Raw genomic sequence first — 20,126 nt, 5'->3', positions numbered from 1 at the left:
TGGGGGAGGGGGAGGTCCCCAGGGAGGGTGGGGGTGATGGGGGAGGGGGAGGTCCCCAGGGAGGGTGGGGGTGATGGGGGAGGGGGAGGTCCCCAGGGAGGGTGGGGGTGATGGGGGAGGGGGAGGTCCCCAGGGAGGGTGGGGTCATGCAGAGAGGGGTCACCTCAGACACAGAGGGGCCAGAGTGGAGCTCAGCACAGTATAGAGCTTCCCTGGTGAAGAGATAATTTTGAGAGGAGAGTGTCCCAGGGGAAACAGCAGAAAGACAAAGGCCCAAGGTGGGGCGGGCCAGCAGGACAGGGCTGAGCGCACAGGCCCCTGCTTCCCACCAGAAGGGCCCCGTGCTCGCGCTCTGTGCCCTGGGAGACGGGCCACCATGCAACCCTGACGAGCATTTCTCCACCACGCATGCTGCAGTGGCCTGTGCATAACCCACGCGCCCGACACTGCCTTCTGAGTCTCGAGGGCAGGCCCCGCACGCACCAGGACGCGAGGCCCAGCACCTGTCTTCAAGGACTTTATTTTATGAAAGAAAATTAATAAACAGAGACTACCGCACAGAATGCAGCGTGACCAGGGTTGCGCCGCACACAGCAGGTGCAAATCTAAGCCGTGGCTGATGTTTTTAAGAAAGACGTCGTGTTTCATTTAGCAGTGCCATTTTCATTTTAACTCTTACTCCACCAAGGGAGCTCGACCTCTGTTCCCTTCGGATCGCACCCCTTCACTCGAGCTGGCACTAAATTTGGTGTTGGCCCTCAGTGTGGCCTCCACTCAGACACCCCCAACACCCGCGGCTCAGCCCAGCCCAGCGTGGAGCATGGACTGCTCCTCCAGCATGCTCTTCTCAGGTTTACTCCGCGGTGCCTCTTTCCAGGAGCACAGCTGGCCTTCACCCAGGAGAAGCTGATGCCTGGACACGCGTACCTTCTCACGTGGCCCCTTTCCTCGGCTCTGAGCATCTTTCTCTGGCCCGGGTGAGCGTCAGAGGGCTGAAGGAGTGGTTGATCTTTCTTAAACTCCCAGCCTCCTTGAGCCCTCCCTTTTCCCACCAAGGACCAGTCCTGTCTTTCTGCCTGGGAGTGAGCCAGGCAGGGTGTGGGGGGTGTACACAGTGGGGCAAGAAACGCCTCCAGAAGGGCCATGGTCGGAGCTGGGCCCTGGGTGGGGGGGGCGGCAGCCAGGCGGCTAGGAGAGGCTTTCCGGGAGAGGAGGCACCAGGCCGCTGTGGGATCCTGACCCGGAGGAGAGACTAGAGGAGGCAAAGACCCCTTATCTGCTGGGACGATTCTCTGCAAAGCCACCGTCATGCCCACCTGATGGGAAGGAAGGGGCAGGTGGTGGTAGGTGGGAAGGAGAATGGTAATTTCTAAAGGAGTGAAGCAACAGCTTTCAAAGATCATAAGATGTCCACAGATTCCAAACTTCTGACCATTAGCTCAAGGACTGGGATAAAATGGACTTTATAATATTTTGGACCAGACGCCAGCTGACAGCGCCAGGGTCCCCACCCTCCAGAAAGTCTGCCCAGACAGCTGTGGGCCACACGCTGTCCCCTGGCAGACGGGGGCACCGAAGGGTTCCTGGCTCACCAGGTGCCCGGAACAGCCCAGGACTCATAACTAATTCAGAAAACACTGACCCGGTTGCCCGGACAGCATCTCCTGGAAAAAGATGACCTCACTCGACCCCTGGAGCTTCTTTGCAGAGAGATGACATGGAAGATGATGATTCTCCCAGCAGAGGCATGCTTCATGTAAAAGGAAATGCTTGTCGAGGAGACTGAACCCGGACAGCCAGACCTGCCCTGTGGGTGGAGAAAGGCTTACCCCTGTGGTACCTGACAGATGCGGAGAATCACCTGAGACAAGCTCAAGGGCACAGAATCCCTTGAAAGCTTCTTTCAGATGTAACGCGCAGACAGGTTGTTTGAATAAAACTTGCTGTGAGACTAAGTCCACCCACACTTTCTGAGCAGACAGAGCCCCCAGAGCCGTGTAATAGTTTATTTCCCCATTATTTTGATTTGGTTACCACTTAGCAAATCTGAAATTATTCAGATCTAGCATTCTAGGATTCCTACATGCGAAGGACACGTAGGCTTCTGAGAGCATCACACAGTCTCCAGCTGCAAGGGTTTTAACAGCACAGGCGGGGGCAGGAGCCGGGGGCTGAAGACCTGGGGGAGGGGCGCAGGCCCTGGGGTGGGTTCTGTCTCACCTGTGCCCCCCGCGCACGCTTGTCACTGTCCACGGTCTGGATGCTGGTGAACTCACACCCCCTTCCCGTCAGCAACAGCGACGGAGCAGAAGGGAGCGCGACACGGGCCCTCAGCTCTGAGACCCTCACGGTGGTAGGGAGCGAGGCGGGGCGCTGCTCGACACTGGGACGCGCGGCAGGGTGTGTGTTTTTTTTTTTAAACAAGCTGAACATGTGAGATCTGATTTTTGGGAGGCTCACAGCAACCAGGAAGGAAACAGGCTGCCAAATGCAACAGAAGGAGGAAGTATTTAAAAAGCTATCAAGATGAGGGTTTAATAACACACACAGCCCATAAAAGACTGCTTTTTAAAAAATCTTTATTAAGATTCTAAAATATCACAAATATAAATCTGCTTTGAAAAGCAATTTACAGCAAAATTCATGACAAGATTATGTACGACTGTCCAAGGACTGTTCAGCCCGGAGCAGTCCCGGGAGGGAGGCTGGGCTGTGGGAGACCCTCTGCACCCATAAAGCCCCCTCCCCAAGAGGCCAACGGTGAGTCTGCCCTGGAGGAGGCTGGCCTGTCTCTCCTGTACTTCAGCTGTGCTCCACACACTTGCCTTCTTAAAAGCCGTGAAAAGAGAAACCGGGAATCGGCCCTCACAGTCTTCCCCATCGGGAAACAGGGCTAGACGAGACCACCCCCCACACACTGACACGTGTCCAGGTCCGAGTTGGGGCCCGAAAGGCGAGTTGCAAGATGATGCAATGCCTTGCAAGGCGATGATGCACGTGGCAGGACAGACCATGGGAGCTACACAGTGAGCTCCAGCTTCTAGGGAGACGGGTAACAAAGACGCTGAGCTTGTGGAATCTCAGCCCCTCAGAGGAGATTCGCCTGTGGAGAAAGGGGGGTGATGTGACCGCAGGAGAATGAAAGGGCTTATGCTGTTGTCTGGATTTTCGTGAATAAATGATTCACAGAAATAAGAGACCGTCACTGGTGCAGCCTTCCCTGGGGATGCAGCTCGGTCACCAGCCTGAGAACACAGCCCATGTCAGACCTGCACCCGTGCTTGCTCGCAGGGGCCTGGGAAGAGAGCCTTGTTCACAGCTGAACCCATAGATGCCTCTCTGCTCACGCTGGGCACAGCTGGACTCAGGTGGTCCCCACGGTCATGGGCTTGTTGGGCCATGTGGAACAGTTCCTCCATTGCAAAACAAACCACCTGGCTGGATCTCCACATGGTGACTGAGGAGCTTCCGAAGCCGTGGTGTGAAGGAACTCTCCGTGGTGCTCCAAAGACGCTGGTCTCTGCCCGTGGTGTGCCCAAACCTCAGGAACAAGAAACAAGCCAGGGGTGCCCCCGAGACCTTCCCCGCAGACCTAAAACTCTTCCAAATAACAAGGGCCTAAACTTGACAGCATCCTCCACTAACAACAGACTAGACTGAACTGCTGAGCCCACATCGGAATCCCTCACCCAGACTGCTTCATGGTTCATCTGCTGCCCCACCCTGTGGGTCCCCCAGACCACAGAAAGCCACCACGCACATGTGCTATGAATGTGGACGGGCTGTGGCCCCAGCCAACAGCATCTGCCAGACATGGAGCTCGAGTCAGAGCAGCTTCATGTTGGAAAAGGAGACGAGGGATCGGCACTTCTGCTCAGAGGGTGGGGTGCCGGCCACGCGCAGAGCCATGCAGTGGGCCCGCGGTCTCCTGCCCCCTGGGGGTAATGTACCCCAGATGCTCACATCTATAAGATGCATAAGTCACTGTAGCCCACGGAGTGCAATCTACTGTCGGAAGGGGTTCACTCCGCGTGGCTAATGAACTGCTTAAACTGCACTGAGGGCCTCAAGGTGGGCTTGGCAGAAGTGCCCCAGGAGCAGATGAATCTGCACGTGTAGGGGCACGAAGGACCCCTGAGATGTTTTAAGTTTGTGTGTTTCTGTAGAAAAGTAAAATCTGTTGCAAGAATCAAATTCTTCTTGTGGGTACCTCTAAGGAGGAGAATTTGGATTGGAAAAAAAGGAAGATTCGCTTTGGGTTTTGCCTTTTTATACTGTCTAACATTTCCGTAGTTAATATGTATTATTTTATCCCTAAAAACACCTGCCAAAAAAAAAAAAAAAAAAAAAAAAGGAAGAAGAAGAAATGACATTTCCAGGCCTCACTGCTTACTAAGCTGGATAAAAGCAACAATCTGTCTAATGCAAGTTTGCTGAATGACTTAAAGACACAGACTAGGATAAGAGAATGTCGGTTTGAACACCGAGCCTAGAAGTCATGGCAATGACTTCCTGCTGCTGCTGCATCGCTTCAGTCGTGTCCGACTCTGTGCGACCCCATAGACGGCAGCCCACCAGGCTTCCCATCCCTGGGATTCTCCAGGCAAGAACACTGGAGTGGGTTGCCATTTCCTTCTCCAATGCATGAAAGTGAAAAGTGAAAGTGAGGTCGCTCAGTCGTGCCCGACTCTAGCGACCCCATGGACTGCAGCCCACCAGGCTCCTCCGTCCATGGGATTTTCTAGGCAAAAGTACTGGAGTGGGGTGCCATTGCCTTCTCCATTTACTTCCTAGCAGGACAAAAATAAGCTGCTACACCATGGTCCAGAATATCTGTACTTTTCCAAAAGGAACAACAAATAAGTGGTCAGGTTCACTTAAGCAAGTAGATATCTTAGTAATTCTATAAAAAGCTGTGTTTGGAAAAAGCCCAATAATTTTAAGGCCCTGTCAAACTGTCACTGGCATGAGGAAGCGTATAATATACAAAATAAGCAAAAACAGCTCCCTGGGCCTGCAGTTGCTCAATCTGCAGAGCCCCATCCTGCCCTCGCGCGGGGCCTCCCCCAGGACAGGCGAGGGCTCCTCCTCGTAGTGTTGCCACGGTAGCCGGTCTCCTAACAAACAGGACAAGAGGGGAATGCTCACAGGCTGCAGAAACACATCTTGGTTGTTGATCTGTCAATCTTTCTCTTTTTGCTATAGCAATAATTTCTATAGCATTAGAAATAAAAAGACAAACAAAAAATATCTTAACCAGTCAGTACGAAGTGACAAAACACGGTGCTCAGGGTGGCCCTAATGCTTTTGGCTTGAGAAACACCACAGGGTCACACCAGCTGTGTTCTGGGCCTGGGGGTGCCGGGACTGCAGACAGGAGGCCGTGGGCCACCAAGGTGGGGACCCCCAGAGCCAAGTCTGTCCTGCCGTCAGCGTCCCGAGGCGCGTCAGCCACAGTGGCCGGCGCACTCCTCCTCTGGGCGGGACGGCCTCACACGTAGATTCTACTTCCCTGAGAAACAGACTGGCACTTGGGCACCTCCGTGCCATCCTAGTGGTCAGCGATGAAGCACAGGTTTCTCGGTCTTCATGAAAGAAAGAGTTCACATCAGACTGGAGACAGCAAGTCAGTAAATGTAAACCACGTGATGATGAGTTTTCACATTGTCATCAGGGTCCACAGAAGACCCTGAAAAGCATTCTTTCTTCTGAAAAAAGCTCATGTGTCAGGTTGATTTTCTACCAATGTTCTCCTCAGGAGGAAGTCCCCGTTCCTGCATTTCACAGAGAAAGAGCAGAGGCCCAGCCAGCCGCTCTCCTCGCGCGTATTCACGCGTGCGCCGTCTCTGGCCCCGGGGCTCTCATTCCTGGATGGAGGAGTGGCGGGGGGGCCTGTGGAAGTCCTCCGGGCCGCCGACGTGCTCGGGCAGGTCATAGCCCCTGAGGAAGTGTCCGCTGTTTTGCTGAGCAAAATAATACAGCTGTCTGGCCAGCAGAGGCTCAACCTGCAGTGAAGATTGAACAAGACATCATGGCCATCTGGCAATAACCCTCCACATCTAAGGACACGGTCGCACGTACAGTCAGGTGCTGCGACCGTGAAGACGTGTCACATGAGGAGCCTTCTGGAGGACACGCCGACCTACAAACAGGATCTACTGAATTCTACGCTTCAGTTGAATGGAAAGGTAATAACGCTGCTTGTAAACCAACTGCCGCTTGAAATTTACACTAAACTAGAACTAAATGAAGCACATTGGTAAAATGACCAAATCAAGGGTAGATTCACGGTGCGTGCGTGCTCAGTCACAGCCGTTGCGTCCAACTCTTTGCAACCCTATGTTCTGTAGCTATCCAGGCTCCTCTGTCCATGGGGTTCTCCAGGCAAGAACACCAGAGTGGGTTGCCAAGCCCTCCTCCAGTGGATCTCCCTGACCCAGGGATCAAACCTGAGTCTCATTAAAGTTTAAGGTAATCCGGTAAGTTAGACCAATGGACTTACTTTTCCATATCTGCCGTTTAACAGGGATGGTGGAAAAAGAGAAGTTAACTGACTCCAGATGCCTCTAGTCTCAGTACGAGGGTGGAGCACATGCACCAAAAAGTATTCAGTGCTCAGCTTCTTCTGAATCACAGTAAGAAATGGAGCACATTCATCCCGGCAGGTGTGCGAGCCCACGTATAGTGGCTTAAGCCACTCATCTGAAGCCACTGAGGCAAATCCAACCCGTGATAAGAGGAGCAAGACCCCTGGGTGCACCCGGGGTGCCGGCTGACCCGGGCCAGTGCGTGCCAGCCCCGAGACTCGGACGCAGGGCTCACCACCATCTTCCGAGGTGTTGTGTGCCCGCGCCGAGGTCATCCAGTCCTTGGACAGTTGTTAACAAGAAGCCGTTATTATATCAGTAACTGTTGGCCAGTGAAAGAATTCACGAGAAAACTCTAAAGATCTATGGGGACTATATTTCTGTTTGGTGGTCAGCTGTTTTTTGATTTTATAACCAAGAAGCAGGGGCTGTGTGGACACACCTATGTGTCTGGCCAAGCCCCTTTGCTGACTATATTTCTGTTGGGTGGTCAGCTGTTTTTTGATTTTATAACCAAGAAGCAGGGGCTGTGTGGATACACGTATGCGTCTGGCCAAGCCCCTTTGCTGGCCGCCTGAGCCTATCCCAACATTGTTAGTTGGCTATACTCTAAAATAGAATTAAAAGTTTTTTTTAATTTTAATTAAAATCTTTCTTAAAAGATGTGACCTGAATTCTATTATTGTTTGGTGTGACTTTCCCTGCTGCTATTTGTCACCTGGGCCTGTTAATAGCTTTCACAGGTCACAGCCACACAGATGCTTCAATTTCAAATTTGAAAATCCCAAGTATTCAAAACTCTGCTTTCTGTGGCAAATTAATGCTACATGTTATTTCTCTAAACCTTCCTCCTTTCCTTTCTGTGAAAGGTGTTTACTCGGTGCAGGTGAGCCCATGCTAGACTCTGCTGGAAAGCGTGACCTGGCCTGAGCTGCCCAAAGGCCGTAAGAGATTCTGCTCCACCAAACACACACAGCCCTCAGCTCCCGACAATTAAATAAATTCTAATAACCAGAAATAAAAGAGGATGGGGGCCTTTTGGAGGGGGCTTACACAATATTCAAGTCAGGGGGAAAGCTTCCCCTTAAGGGAAGATCAGCTAGAAGGCATTTTTAAAGTAACATTAAATGTCAAGAATTTTAAAGGGCAACTTTTAACCCCATCCTTTTAAATCCCTATGAAATGGGAATATGACTATTTCCTTGGAAAACAAAACAGATGGGACGGGTACAGTGCAGGCCAGAGGTCACCCCAGGTGGTGGGCAGGTGTCCAGGGCGGGGAGGCCCTGCTCACCAGACACCCTCCCTCCCGACCCACCCAGGGCCCAGAGCACCCATTTCCCGTCTGAACTCCTCTAAGTGGGGCCCTGCCCTGATTCACCCCAAGGTAACCAGACACTCACGTGGGCAGTGATGAGCTTGCGCTGCCTCTGAGGGTCTGGGAACTCCTCCCCGAAGCACAGAGTCACCTGGAACCTTGGCAGTGGCCGGCCGTGGTGCGCGAACGCCTGCAGCTCTGCAGACCAATGGAAGCAGTTCAGAGACCCGCACGCTGGACGCGGGGCGGGGATGGGAGCCCACGCCGATGTGGAGGCCAGAGAGCGGTGAGGGCGGGACCAGAGGCGGGGGTGCACATGAGTGTTCCCACGGGTCTCCCCCGGGGCATCGCCTTCACCTCTAGGGGGCTGCACCCGAAGAGGGGTGCTCGTTTTGCAGCTTTGGACCCACAAGGAGGCAAAGGTCTTAGAAAGGAGTAGGGGAGGCCGAAAAGGAAATGGAGCTATGTTGAGCCAAAAGAATCGTTTACACAGAGGAGAATCTGCTTTTTCCAAAAAATCAGAAGTTTCTGATTTGACCCAGAACCTCCAAGCCACGGTCTGTGTTGCCCACGACCTCCGACACCGCAGAGTGCAGGACGTTATCTTGGAGACCCAGTGACTCTGAGCTGCTTCCCTCAGAAGGGAGGGTGGGATGAGGCCCCAGCCCTGGCCCCAGCCCACACCGGCCCACGTTCACCAGCGCCCTGGCCCCGCCCCCAGAGCACATGTCAGTCCGCAGAGGAGAGGCTCACATGGGCGCGGCCGCGTGTGCACAGCCGCAGCGGCCTTATCAGATGTGCGCGCGGGCTGCGGGGCTGTCCCCAGGAGGTTGCAGATCCTGAATGGGTAGATATCAAAGATTTCCACTGTTCTCTTCAACCGAAGAAGTTTCTAGCTAACTCACTGGACCATTGACTTCCTGCTTTTTTTTTCTTCCAGAATTCAAATCAAACCTAACTGACTTCAGCAGAACATGTGCCAGGCTTCCACACTGCGAGGGGGCGGGGGTGACACCCACGCCTCTGCGTTGGCTCAGTTCTCTGAAACAGTTGGCTGAGAGGCCTGGCGGCTCGAGAAGGTTCGCGGGAATCCCTGACTGGAGGGGCCTGTCTGCACAGCTGCAGCTTTTAGTTCACAGTTTCCTCCTCGAACCTCAGAAAACACTTCAGACAGAGGTGGCACCAGCACAGAGCACAGCCCTGGGTCCCAGGGAAAGAGCAAAACCGAAGCAGCTCCTGGTTGGAGACAACATGAGGGACGCACAGCCCCACATGAGGACATGAAGGACACACAGCCCCTCATGAGGGGGCGTATAGCCCCCCATGAAGAAGCACACAGCCCCACATGATGGGGCCCACAGTCCCAGAGGCTGACAGCCATGTCCAACAGAGCTCCCTTCCTACAGCTGCAGGGCCAGAGACACCCCAAGAAGCGAGGACCCCTTCTCAGGATGAAGCCCCTCCCACCCACAGTGAACCTTCTGAATCCAAGACCTGTTACCTCGAAGAGACCCAGAGCCAGGCTCTTTCAGACTTGGCCACGGACCTCAGACTCCCGGCTCCTCCTCGAGCCCCGCGGCAGGCGCTCCACACGCTGGGCCCAGGGTGGACAGCCCCATGTGTTGCGAGGCCTGGGGGTTGCTGCCAGGGACCAGAGGCTAGCTCTCCCTCCTCCTCCGGGTTTGCCTCTGGGGGAGGGTGAGTCACCAGGGACATGTTTGCTTGGGCAACGAAAGAGAATCTAGAGCAGCTTCAGCAAATGTGAGCCATGGACCCTGGAGCTGAGCATGGTCTCTGCTGGCAGACTGCAGGGGCTGTGCTCCAGGTGAGCTGAATCAAGAAGCAGCTTTGGGGAAGGGGAGGCCCAGGAAAGCCCAGACACAGGCTGTTTCTGAAGGAGGCGCTTATACAAAAAGAGCTAATGATGAGGGAGAACCAGCTCTCTGCCCAGAAGAGGCCTGATGATGGGGACAGCCGAACGGGCACAGGACGGACTCCCCCACAAGGTGGCCCAGGACTCACAAAAGCCCAGACCCGACTTAGCTGCCACGAAATCAATACTAGGAAAACAAAACTTGGTGACTCTGGAAAATGTGATTTGAAATCTAGAAACAACTCATAATTTCCCCTCTGCAAAATCAGTTCAGCACACTCGGCGGGGCCCACCTGCTGGGAGACATCTGCTCAGGGCGGCACAGCTCACAGCCGTGAGTGCTGGCACCGCATCTCTACCCTCAAACTTTTCTAGGAACCGTAAAAGCTGAAACACCAGCGGATATGCTTGCTGAGACCACTGGTGCCAGTAAAACAGGAGCCTTATTGGCCAGTGAGGAGTAGGTACATCCTAAAATTTTAAGACCTCAGCCTGAACCACAGCCCCGGGACAACCTCCCGCTCTTCCCAGGCCCCCGCAGATGGGGTGACAGGTGAACCAACAGGAGACCTACTCCGGGGTCGGGCCTGGTGGGTGCAGGGCCACAGAGAAGGAAGCCCTGCTGAGCGACCTGCTGCCATGACCCTCGCGGGGACACACCAACCATCAGCAGCTCCACACTCCCAGGCCCAGCTCGCACAGGCACCCCATTCCGGCCAAGCCTCTCCACCTCACCTGATAGGAACTGCTGCGTGTCAAACAGCTTGCAGGTCTGGTCTCTCTCCAGCTTGTTGGGCCGGTCGCTGCACAGCGCCAGGGGCCCATCCCAGTAGATTCTGCTCTGGCACAGTCTCTTGGCATAAAGCCCATCGGGGGCCATCCAGAGGACCACGCCCCTCTCCAGGTGGCTCAGCAGCTTCTCGATGTTCTTCCTCTGGCTGTTGTCCTCGGGGTAGGGAAACAGGACCTGGTCCAGGCTGCTGGCGTCGTAGGTGTGGCCGTGGGAGATCCGGCAGCCCTCCGGGCTGGACGTGGTCAGCTCCTTGACCAGGACTTCCCGGTAGTAGAGGCAGATGTGGAGCCGGCAGTCTGCAAGCACAGCGCTGGCGGTCAGTGTGGGCTCCGTGCCAGGAGCCCGGGGCTGGTACTCAGCAGGGGGCCAGGCGACTGCCCGAAAAGAGCATCCTTGGTGGGACGCCTGTACCAAGGAGCCTGGGGGGAGACACTGCAAGGCCTATGACCCTCTCTGAGCCTGAGCCCGCCCGATGGTGGAGGACTTCTGCGTCAGTCTGTGACGCTCCCTAACCCAGCATTTTTCCAAATGTACGGGACACAGAATCCGGGGGAGAGCTCAGTAGTGGCGATGACAGCATGGGTGTCTAACGCACCATGTCACAGGCCACCAAACAGAAGCTCGTTTTAAGCCTGGCCGTCAGTTTTGACTTTGGAAGAAGTAAACCCTACTTTAAATAATTCTTATTAGCAAAAAAGTACAATGGTCTTTCAGAAAAAAGGCAAATATGTCCACACATCCAAAACTACACTAAAAACATCAGTATGATGTCATTTAGGAAAAGAAAATCACACACATAGAAACACACTGAAGTTTGGGGAAGGACAAGCCTTGATGACTGGTGAGCTCTGAGTGGCGGGACTGTTTTTATTTCACATTTTTGCTTTGCTGATTTTTACCTTATTTTCCCACTGTGCATGTTCTACTCGTATTATAAAATTACCTCGTGGAGGAAACAGCCCAAGCGTAAAGGCAGCTGAGACGCACCTTGCTTTGTGTTTGAGTCTGAGGATGGCTCTAGAGTCGCGCTTTCTCCAAAACTAAACAATATGAGCTCATTTCTGAAATTTTGCTGATTTTAGAATCCTCTCTAAAATCTGACCAATGGGCTGAAAGGACCAACCTGGTTTGCCGAGGGCCCGGGACCTGAAGTACGAGGGGCAACTGCGTGGGGCTCAAGCCTGAGTGGGTGGCCGACCTTGGATAAACGGCTAGGATGGTAATCTGTACTGAGCGCACCCAAAGAAACCCACGAAAGCCTCTCATTCCTCAAGGGTAAGTTCTGAGACTCAGACAATCCACATTACTGCCTCCAGCCGCCTCTGCCACTCCTGCCGCTGTGAACCCCGAGGAGTGGGTGTTGGCTACCCAGGGTTTCATTTCGTTGAACGTCATCTGAAATCACGAGGTCACAGGGATATAAATAGCTGTTTATTTCCTACTTTCTAGGCACACACTCAAGTCTTAGGTGCTTAAGGAAAGGGTTTGAAAGTTTCTAAAAACAACACAGGCCTTTCTGCTCAGACACCTCTGCTCCCTCCACCATCCAGGAGCATCTGAGAAAGGCAGCAAGCCTTCCTCAGAACCTCAGAACCAGAAAGAGCCCATCGGCCAGCCCAGCTCTCCCGGGAGCAAGGGAGGGCCCCAGCTGTGCTCTCTTGAAAGCTGGAGAATCCAGCTTATGTTTCCTGTTGCTGATTTTCAAAAAGGGCGGGGAGCAGGGTGAGAATTCCAAAGCATAAGCTATTCATTTTTAACATATGCAAGTCTCATTTTAAAATAATCAAAACATTATCTAAAAGATAAATATACGTATATCACACCTGCTTAGTACAGCGCAAGGTGTTTTCCATAAAACAGGTGAGATGGCTGAGATCCAGGCCTCTTTTAGAGATGAAACTCTAAAGACCAGATCTGATCGGGATTTGTTTGTGAGACACACCACACTCAGAGGAGGAGCAAGATGCTGGTTGCGAAGGCACTGTACGTGACGGGGAGAAAGAGCCCAGAGCTGCGTCCCGGGAAGCCACGGGCCACCTGTCTGCAGCCAAGCCTGCAAGGACGATGAGCAGCCCCTGCTGTGTGGTGTGAGAAGCTGCTGAAGGGTGGGGGGCCCTTGGCAAATGGAACTGGGGCAACTGCACATTCCTAGAGAGCTGACACGGCTCAGACCCACCTGGAGAAGTGGGCCAGCCTGGGAAGCTGGCCCCAGATGCTAACTCTTCTACCCACGCCAGACCCCAGCTGCGCTCACGGACCCCTCAAATCCACCCAAAGTGAGAGGACCCTCGCAGACGCCGCCTCCAGGGGGCCCCACTCACCTGAGAGGGCCAAGGCTTCGGCAGACCTTATGCTTGGCTCTATGGGGATCCCGGGGGCCTGGGATTCAGGCGGGGCACAAGCATAAAAGGTTCCTGTGACCTGGCAACCTGCATTTGCAAATAAAAATCAGACGCCGTCTAACAGAGTCCCTCGGACACAGAGGGAAGTTGCTTCTGCCTGAGGGTGGCCCATCAGCCCCGGGGGTGCACCAGGCTGGGAGGGAAGGGCCTGGGCCCTCTAGCGCGACACTGCCCACCCACACACACCCCCTCCCGAGAGGCAAGGAGGCTGAGGTCCTACTGAAAAACCAAGGCTGAAGAAGGACGGAGCCTTTTCATAGCCGGAAGGAACCTTGGCGTTGCCTCTGCAATCTTCTTCCTCCCTCTCTCCCTTCCTTCCTTCCCTGCTTTTTTGTCATTAAGCCCTCCAGCGCCTCAGAGTCACCTGTGTGTGTGTGTGTCTGCTGAGAATGTTTGAGACCTACTGTCCTGGTCACTTTCCAGGCCACAGTGCAGCGTTCACCGTGCATGCCAGGCTCAACCCCCAGGTGTCACTCGTCTCATGGCTAGAAGGCTGTGCCCTGTCCCTGCACAGCTAATGGGCAGGGTGACTGAGTCCAGAGGCTGTGCGATTCACCCCATGCGCACAGCGAGCTCACCGCAGAGCTGAGCCCAGGTCTCTACATGAGTTCCAACCTCCAAAACCCTACACGTTGCTAGGCCTGGTTCATTAGTTGCTGCTCCTGGGTTCAGGAGGAAAGGGAACCACGTCTCCAGCCGGCAGAGCAGCTGTATTGCGTGAGAGGTTAACAGAGAGTGTGTGCCAGAACCTCAGTAGGCTGGTGCATCACGTAATGTCACTTATGTGTCAAGATCTGTCCACCAGCCTACCCTCTGCACCAGGGTCACCAGTTCAGCGGAGCTGATGCACCAGACCCAGGTCTGAACTGCATAAACCTGTCCAGCATCAGCTGACTCTCCCACCACAATATGGAAAACCAACTTTTACTTCAAATCACTTTTAAAAAGCTAATAAAACCAAATTTTGTGATTAAAAAAAAAATATGTCACTCAAAACCAATCTTAAATCATAGGCTACTTCTTCAATTCCATAAGCCAAGAGTGAGCTGGACATGACTGGAAAAAGGGGCCGATACTACTAGAACATTCAAAAGATCCAGGTGTTGACGGGCCTTAGATTTCTATGTAAACAACTAACTCGCAGGTCCTGACAGCTTCTGCTCTGATGCCCTGGACACACTGTGTGGAATTTTCTCTGCACTTAGCAAACTAGTGCTTCTGAGACAGGCCTCGTTCTGGGGGTGGGGGAAGGCCTCCAAGGACCACAGCGTCCAGTCCAAGAGCAGCACCTACCAGGCCCTCTTCTGCGGAGACCTTCTGTGTTTCCTTCACAGGATTTACATGTCCCTTTCTTACTATCACCTCTAATCCCAGGAACGACTGCCTGGACACACCGCTGCTTAAGAGAAATCCTCTGGGTCCCTGCGGGCTGAGGTGGGTGCAGGGGGGCTGGGCCACAGCTGTGGGATGCCAGCTTTACAGATGTGTAGACAGAGACAGTCAGGATTAAAGGACGGTCCAGCCTTCTCTGGGAACACTAACAAAATCAACTACTTCTTGCCCAAGATTAAAAATAAAATTTAAGATTATTCAAGGAGGGGGAAACATGTTAGCTTACTAAACATAAAGTCGGCCAGTCTGAATTCTGATGTTCCCTGTCCTGTGTGGCTGGGCTCTGGGGTCAGGGGACCTGGAAGTGGTCCCCAGCCCTCAGTCTCACTGGGCAGCTGTGGGCACACTGCTTACATTCTGTGAAAAGCAGGGCAGCTTCCTGGGGCCTGGCGTGACCCCTGGTTCCATGACGCAGCCCCGAGTCTGTCCAGGCACACGGTGGGCTGGGCACCGTGGACCCGGAGTCCTCTGGGACACGTGCCCTCCTTTACCGCACGCAGGGCCCTCCCCGGCAGCTCTGAGCAGGGAGAGAGCCACGGGACTGCCCTGAGGTCAGGCCAGGAGGGGCCAGGCCCTCTGGCCACAGGCCCTGCCCTTACCATTTTCACAGGCTGGGCCTTGCCAGTGGTGGCCGCGGGGTCCGAAGGTCACAGGACACTGATACGGGATCTCTGCGTGCGGCTGGTCTGGGACGAACTCCCTCCAGCCCCGGTCGTGGGGCGGGATCATGTAGTTGTGAACCTGCTGGAGGAATCAGAGGGGGGCTGGGGTGGAGAGCGGCCAGCTTGGGGTCAGCCTGGGGGAGCCCCCCAGACTCCTCGGGGACTGACTGTGTGGCAGGCAGCCAAATCCTCTTATTATCAGAAAAGCTGTGGTGGAAACTCGCCACAAAGAATCGAAAGCACAAACAAGACAGTGCTGTAAAGCGACGCTTTATGTGAGGCTTTATGTGATGCTTCATCATATGGCTAAACCAAGAGCCCTGCTGGGGGTTCTGCCTCCCTTCCAGCAAAGTGAATAAAACAGAGCTGGAATTCACATCGGAAAAGTCCGACAGGGTCAGCTGCCCTGTGGTTTCACATGATAAAGCCCTGCTTCCAAAATCTTTGGCTTCCACAAAAGGTCTGTTTCCCAGAAGATTTCAGAGTCAGCGGGGAAATCTAACCAGCAAGCAGATACACCCGCCCTCATCTCCCTCTCCTCAAACCAGCAGCACCAGGTAGCGACTGAAACATTCATCCAGTGACCTGGGATGTGGCTTGGCAGTTTGACAAACAGCAAAAGCGGAGTTCTGCTTGCTTCTGTTCGCAGGTCTCTCCCGCCACGTAGGATCTGGCCCAAGTGCCTCTCCCAGGCCTAGTCTCCCCTGCTCGAAGCCCTGCCCCTCCCATACCTGAGCAGGCAGTGAGGGGTAAGGAGTCGGCATGCTGTACGGGTGGCTCATGGGCATCTGCGGGTCCTCCAGGGTCAGCTGCTTTGCTCCTGAGGGTTTGGGGAAAAGGGAAATGCACAGTGTGAAAAGGGAACTGACAGGATGAAATGCCAAATCTTAGAAAAATACCTGCGAGTCTAATTCCTAGAATGCATAGCACAGTGTTGACAAATAAGGCATTTTTCTGCAATTCCCTTGGGCAATTGTTTGTCCGGGCCATTAAACTAGTTCCTACAAGGTGCCACAAAGCGAGCACAAGTAGAGAAGCCCTCGTGGCATGAGCTCCCCCAGCAGATGTCCATCTAGTGAGATCACCTGTGGTTTGTTAAACTGGGCCCTGCTCTGGGTCAGCATCTTGGAAAGTGGGAACCTTAGTTTTAACAAGCAGCCCAGTTGACCATGGCAAAGTCTAAATGTTGACACTTTTCTTACTACAAATGGTAACGATGTGTAGATCATGAACCTTCCCTTCCTCAAAATGGCTAATCAAGAGAGACAGATGAATAAGTAAAGCTTCAAACAGCTTTTCCATTTTTGGCTTGGAAATCTGGTCCATATCTTGGGAGAACAAACTAGAAAACACACACATATGCACATGCACAGCAGGAGACCAGGAGCCTGAGAAATTATCCTGCACTGACACCACGGGAACTTCAACTTGTGACCCAGAGAAGCTGGGAAAACCGCCTGCCAGGCTTGAATGGGAGGCTACAAAAGCGGCAAACGGAAAACGGGACTCTGACGGGAACCGTAGGGAGGCGCAAGTGCAGGCGGCCCCAGCCCCGGAAGCCCACCTTTCTTGGCTCCCTCGGGGACGATCCGGTACACTTTGTAGGGGTCCGAGATGTCCAGCTGGCTCCGGTCCACCAGTTCCTCGAAGTCGTTGCTCTTGTTCAGAGCACATCGCAGGCGTGTCTTCCAGGTGGGAGGGTCTGGCTTGTCGATGCCTTCTCGAAACTTCCCTTTAAACAGTGCCCAAGCCTGGTGGGAAAGAAGCGGGGAAAAGTTAAAATGCAGGTCTTTCAAAAAAGAATCTGGAAATTGCATTTCTAAAGGAAAGAATGGCGGCAGGGGTTTCAGATCCACAGGAATGTGGGATAGAGACACACACAGAATGTGTTTATGAAAGACAGGTAAGATTGAGGACCCCGCAAAGGCCCACCCACCCACTGAAGCAGTTAGGCTGGAAGCAAGGACAGAGCTGTGGGCTGAGGGACCACCACAGGGCACCTCTGGACGTCAGGGAGCCTGAGGCAAGCCTTACTCTTCGGGCAAGTTCCCTGAGGAAGTCCCCTTCCACGCTCTGCCCACAGGTGGTGGGGCTGGGCCTTAAAGCATTGGCCGCTGGGTAAACTGCCCAAGGGGAAAACGGTCAGGACAGGGACACACACACAGGGCAAAGAGAAACCCCCAGAGAGAGGCCCAAAGGAGACCCTGAGAGGGGGAGAGAGGAGAAAGAGGAAGGGAGAGAGACGGAGAAAACTTTCCAGGGAGAGACTCGGGAAGAGGGAGTCACACAGAGACTGAGGCAGTGGGAGAGACGCGGCCGAAGGACTAGAGAGAGCCTGAAGGAGAGCGCTGGCCAGACAGGGGGCGTGAGGGCGGGACAACGTGGAGAGGGGCGCAGCGCACACGCCTGCCCGCGAGCAAGGAAGAGACACAGTCGATCCGCGGAGGCGAGGAGGTACCCAAAGTTCCAGAAAGAGGGCCCCAGGGAAAGAGAGGCGCAGCCTTGGCCCACCCCTCTACCCGGCGGGAGCGCGGACGGGCATCTGACTCCGGGGGACCGTGCGCCCCACGCGCTCAGGCGTGGCACCGGGTCCGCCCTCTGCGAAGTTACCAGAGGAGCCGCGGGACACCCGCGCTCCCGCACGAGGCCCGGCGCGCGCGGCGCGGACCGGCCCCCGGAGCCCGGGTCGGGCGGCGCGCGGGCCCTGGCCCCTCCCAGCCCCGCCCCGGGCACCTTGAAGAGCGCGGCGTCCTCCTCGCGGTTGTAGTCCTGCTTGCCCGCGTGCTTCCAGGGGATGCGGAAGATGCTCTTCTCCTCGTTCTCCCACACCAGCCCCGGGTACTTGCCGCTGTCGATCTGGTCGATGAGCCACTGGCGGAGCTTCCCGTTGCCGCAGCTCACGGAGCTCATGCCGAACTCGCCGCCTCGGCTGCCGCCCTCCAGGTTCATGCCCCGCGCGCCGACGCTGTCCCTTCGCAACCCAGGCTCCGCTCCGGCACTCGCTCTGCGCTGCGGGGAGAGGAGGGGGCCCTCCGGCAATGACCACGAGGCCGCAGAGTCTCGGAGGCGGCGAGGCGCGCGCCGCTGAGTCTGTGACGCCGAAGACCCGAGAGAAGGCCCTTCTCAGCCGCCTCGGCTCGTGCATGCCCTTGGCGCGCCGTCCTGCCGCCACCCGGAGCCCGTCCGCGACCTCACCTTCTGGACGCTCCACTCGCGTTTTCCCCCGCGGCCCGCGCGCTGCCCAGACTCAGGGCTCTGATCTTCGCGCACCCCCGAAATCCAGCCACCACCACGCGTGGCCCTCCGTTTGCTCACTCGTACTCCCGCTCCCCTGCCCAGGCCCAAGCCGTGGACAGTCCATTTCCCCTGCCACGGTCAGTTTTCGCCCGCGCCCTCTCCCGAGCCCCCACTCCCGGGTGGCCCCGCGTGTTCCGCACGCGGGCTCCCCTGTGGCCTGGCTTTCCAGGTGCAGGGCGGCGGCAGCTCCCTCGCGGCTGTCTCTGAAACCCGCGCACTCTTTGCCCCAAGAATGCCTCGGAGCCCCAGGCAGGTAGCAACGACCAGGTGGCCCGGGAGCCACATGCGACAGAGGGACCTGGCCTCAGGCAGCGAGCGCAGCCTAGTCGTGGGGGATCCCCGCGCCGAGCATCAGCCGGGCAGGGAGGCCCGCGGGCGGAGCGGGGGCGGGAAGGTGCCGGGAAGGCGGGGGTCGCGGAGCGCGGGGCCCCTCGTGGCCTGAATTGGAGCGCCTCCTCTTCCACCACCGGTCGGGAAGCCACGAGCTCGGGGCCGAGGTGAGTTTGAGCCCAAGAGCGAGGAGCAACAGAAACAGCCTCGGGAGGAAGAAGGGTCCGTCCCCCGCGGTTAAGCCTGCCGCCCGGTGTGGGTCCCTTCGACGACCCCCTCGGCCGCTGATGGCCCGGCGACCTCGTTATCACACCCGGTCCCACGCGTGGCCTCCCGGGGCTCGGGCTCGGCCGACCCACGGACGCTGGGGCCGCGGGACTCGCCGGCCAAGAGCAGATGGGGTGGGCGTCGGGGCTCCCTCGAGGGGCGTGCTCTCTCCTGGCGCCGACGCTGGGGTGCCCTGCGCTGCCCCGAGGTGGACCCCGCACGGCTGGCCTCGCGCCGGGTTCCTGCGTTCCCCGGCTCGCAGCCCTGGTCCTTCCCGACCCAAGTCTTACCTCGCCCCGACTCGAGCTGAGGGCAGCGGTGAGTCCCAAGTCCAAGCAGTGAAACTAAGCCTCCGAGGTAGGAAAGAGGAACTTTATAAAGCTTAAAAGCCGCGCTTGGGGCGGGGCCTACGCGGGGCGGGGCCAACCGGGGCGCCTCCTGGCGGGGTGGGGGCTGCGGGCGCAGAGCTGGGCGCGCGGGGCTGGTCTCGGGGTTCCGGGCAGAGCGCCGGGCGCGCGGGGTGCGGCGGGGTCTGCGGACAGAGAGCCGGGGGCGCGGGGCCGGAGCTGGGCTAGGGGCTGCGGACGCAGAGCGGGGGGCGCGGGGCCGGGTCGGAACCCGGGCTGGCGGAGCGCCGGCTCCCAGCTGGGTGCGCGGGGCTGGTCTGGGGGCTCTGGGCAGGGAGCCGGGTGCGCGGGATGGGGTAGTGGGCTGCGGACGGAGAGCCAGGGGCGCGGGGCCGGGCGGCGCTGGGGACGCACCTCTAGTCGGGCGCACGGGCCAGGGGAACCTCACTCGGGCGGTTTCCTGCCGAGGGCAAGGCGCGAGGGGACCTCACCTCCGCGCCGGGACCGCTGAGCAGCAGCTCAGCTACGGCGGCGCTGTCAGGGCGGGAAGTGGGGGCGTGCAGGAGCGGGAATCTGGTGCGAAGGGGACTGGGCTTGCAGAGCTCGTAACCAAAGACAGAGGACTGTCCGTGTCGACCGACCGTGGGTGGGTGGGGGGCACCCTTGGCTGTCACCGAGAGCCCCGCCCCTCCGCCGTGTTTAGAGAACATCACACTCATTGAAAAGAAAAAAGGAAATGGCCCAGATACCTTGAGCTATAAACCGCGCTCACACGCTGTCTGCGCTTGAAATGCTCGCATCCTGCTGGTCGGCTCAACTGGAGGACTTCAGTAACTGAGACAAGCACCCCCAGAGGTT

The 20,126-nt window shown here is 56.3% G+C and overlaps 1 protein-coding gene across 3 annotated transcripts; it reads right to left on the bottom strand.

The window, feature by feature from the left end:
• Window positions 1–2,576: 2,576 nt before the first annotated feature.
• IRF4 (interferon regulatory factor 4) lies at window positions 2,577–19,281 on the bottom strand. 3 transcript variants are annotated; one of them, XM_055570439.1, is made up of 9 exons: window positions 19,212–19,281; window positions 17,761–18,036; window positions 16,592–16,778; window positions 15,759–15,847; window positions 14,965–15,109; window positions 12,893–13,000; window positions 10,514–10,867; window positions 7,991–8,103; window positions 2,577–6,005 (listed from the first exon to the last, which is right to left on the bottom strand). In XM_055570439.1, the coding sequence occupies exons 2-9, from the start codon at window positions 17,974–17,976 to the stop codon at window positions 5,862–5,864; spliced, it is 1,356 nt and encodes a 451-aa protein (XP_055426414.1). In that variant the 5' UTR covers window positions 17,977–18,036; window positions 19,212–19,281; the 3' UTR covers window positions 2,577–5,861. The 3 variants fall into 3 exon arrangements, with proteins under 3 accessions (XP_055426414.1, XP_055426416.1, XP_055426415.1); XM_055570441.1 differs by having other exon boundaries at window positions 14,965–15,106; XM_055570440.1 differs by lacking the exon at window positions 19,212–19,281 and having other exon boundaries at window positions 17,761–18,521.
• Between the last annotated feature and the right edge of the window lie 845 nt (window positions 19,282–20,126).

This window comes from Bubalus kerabau, chromosome 3 (assembly GCF_029407905.1).
Source record: "Bubalus kerabau isolate K-KA32 ecotype Philippines breed swamp buffalo chromosome 3, PCC_UOA_SB_1v2, whole genome shotgun sequence".
NCBI lineage: Eukaryota > Metazoa > Chordata > Mammalia > Artiodactyla > Bovidae > Bubalus > Bubalus kerabau.
Note: the sequence above shows the minus strand (reverse complement) of the source record. Positions and strands in the feature narration are given on the sequence as shown.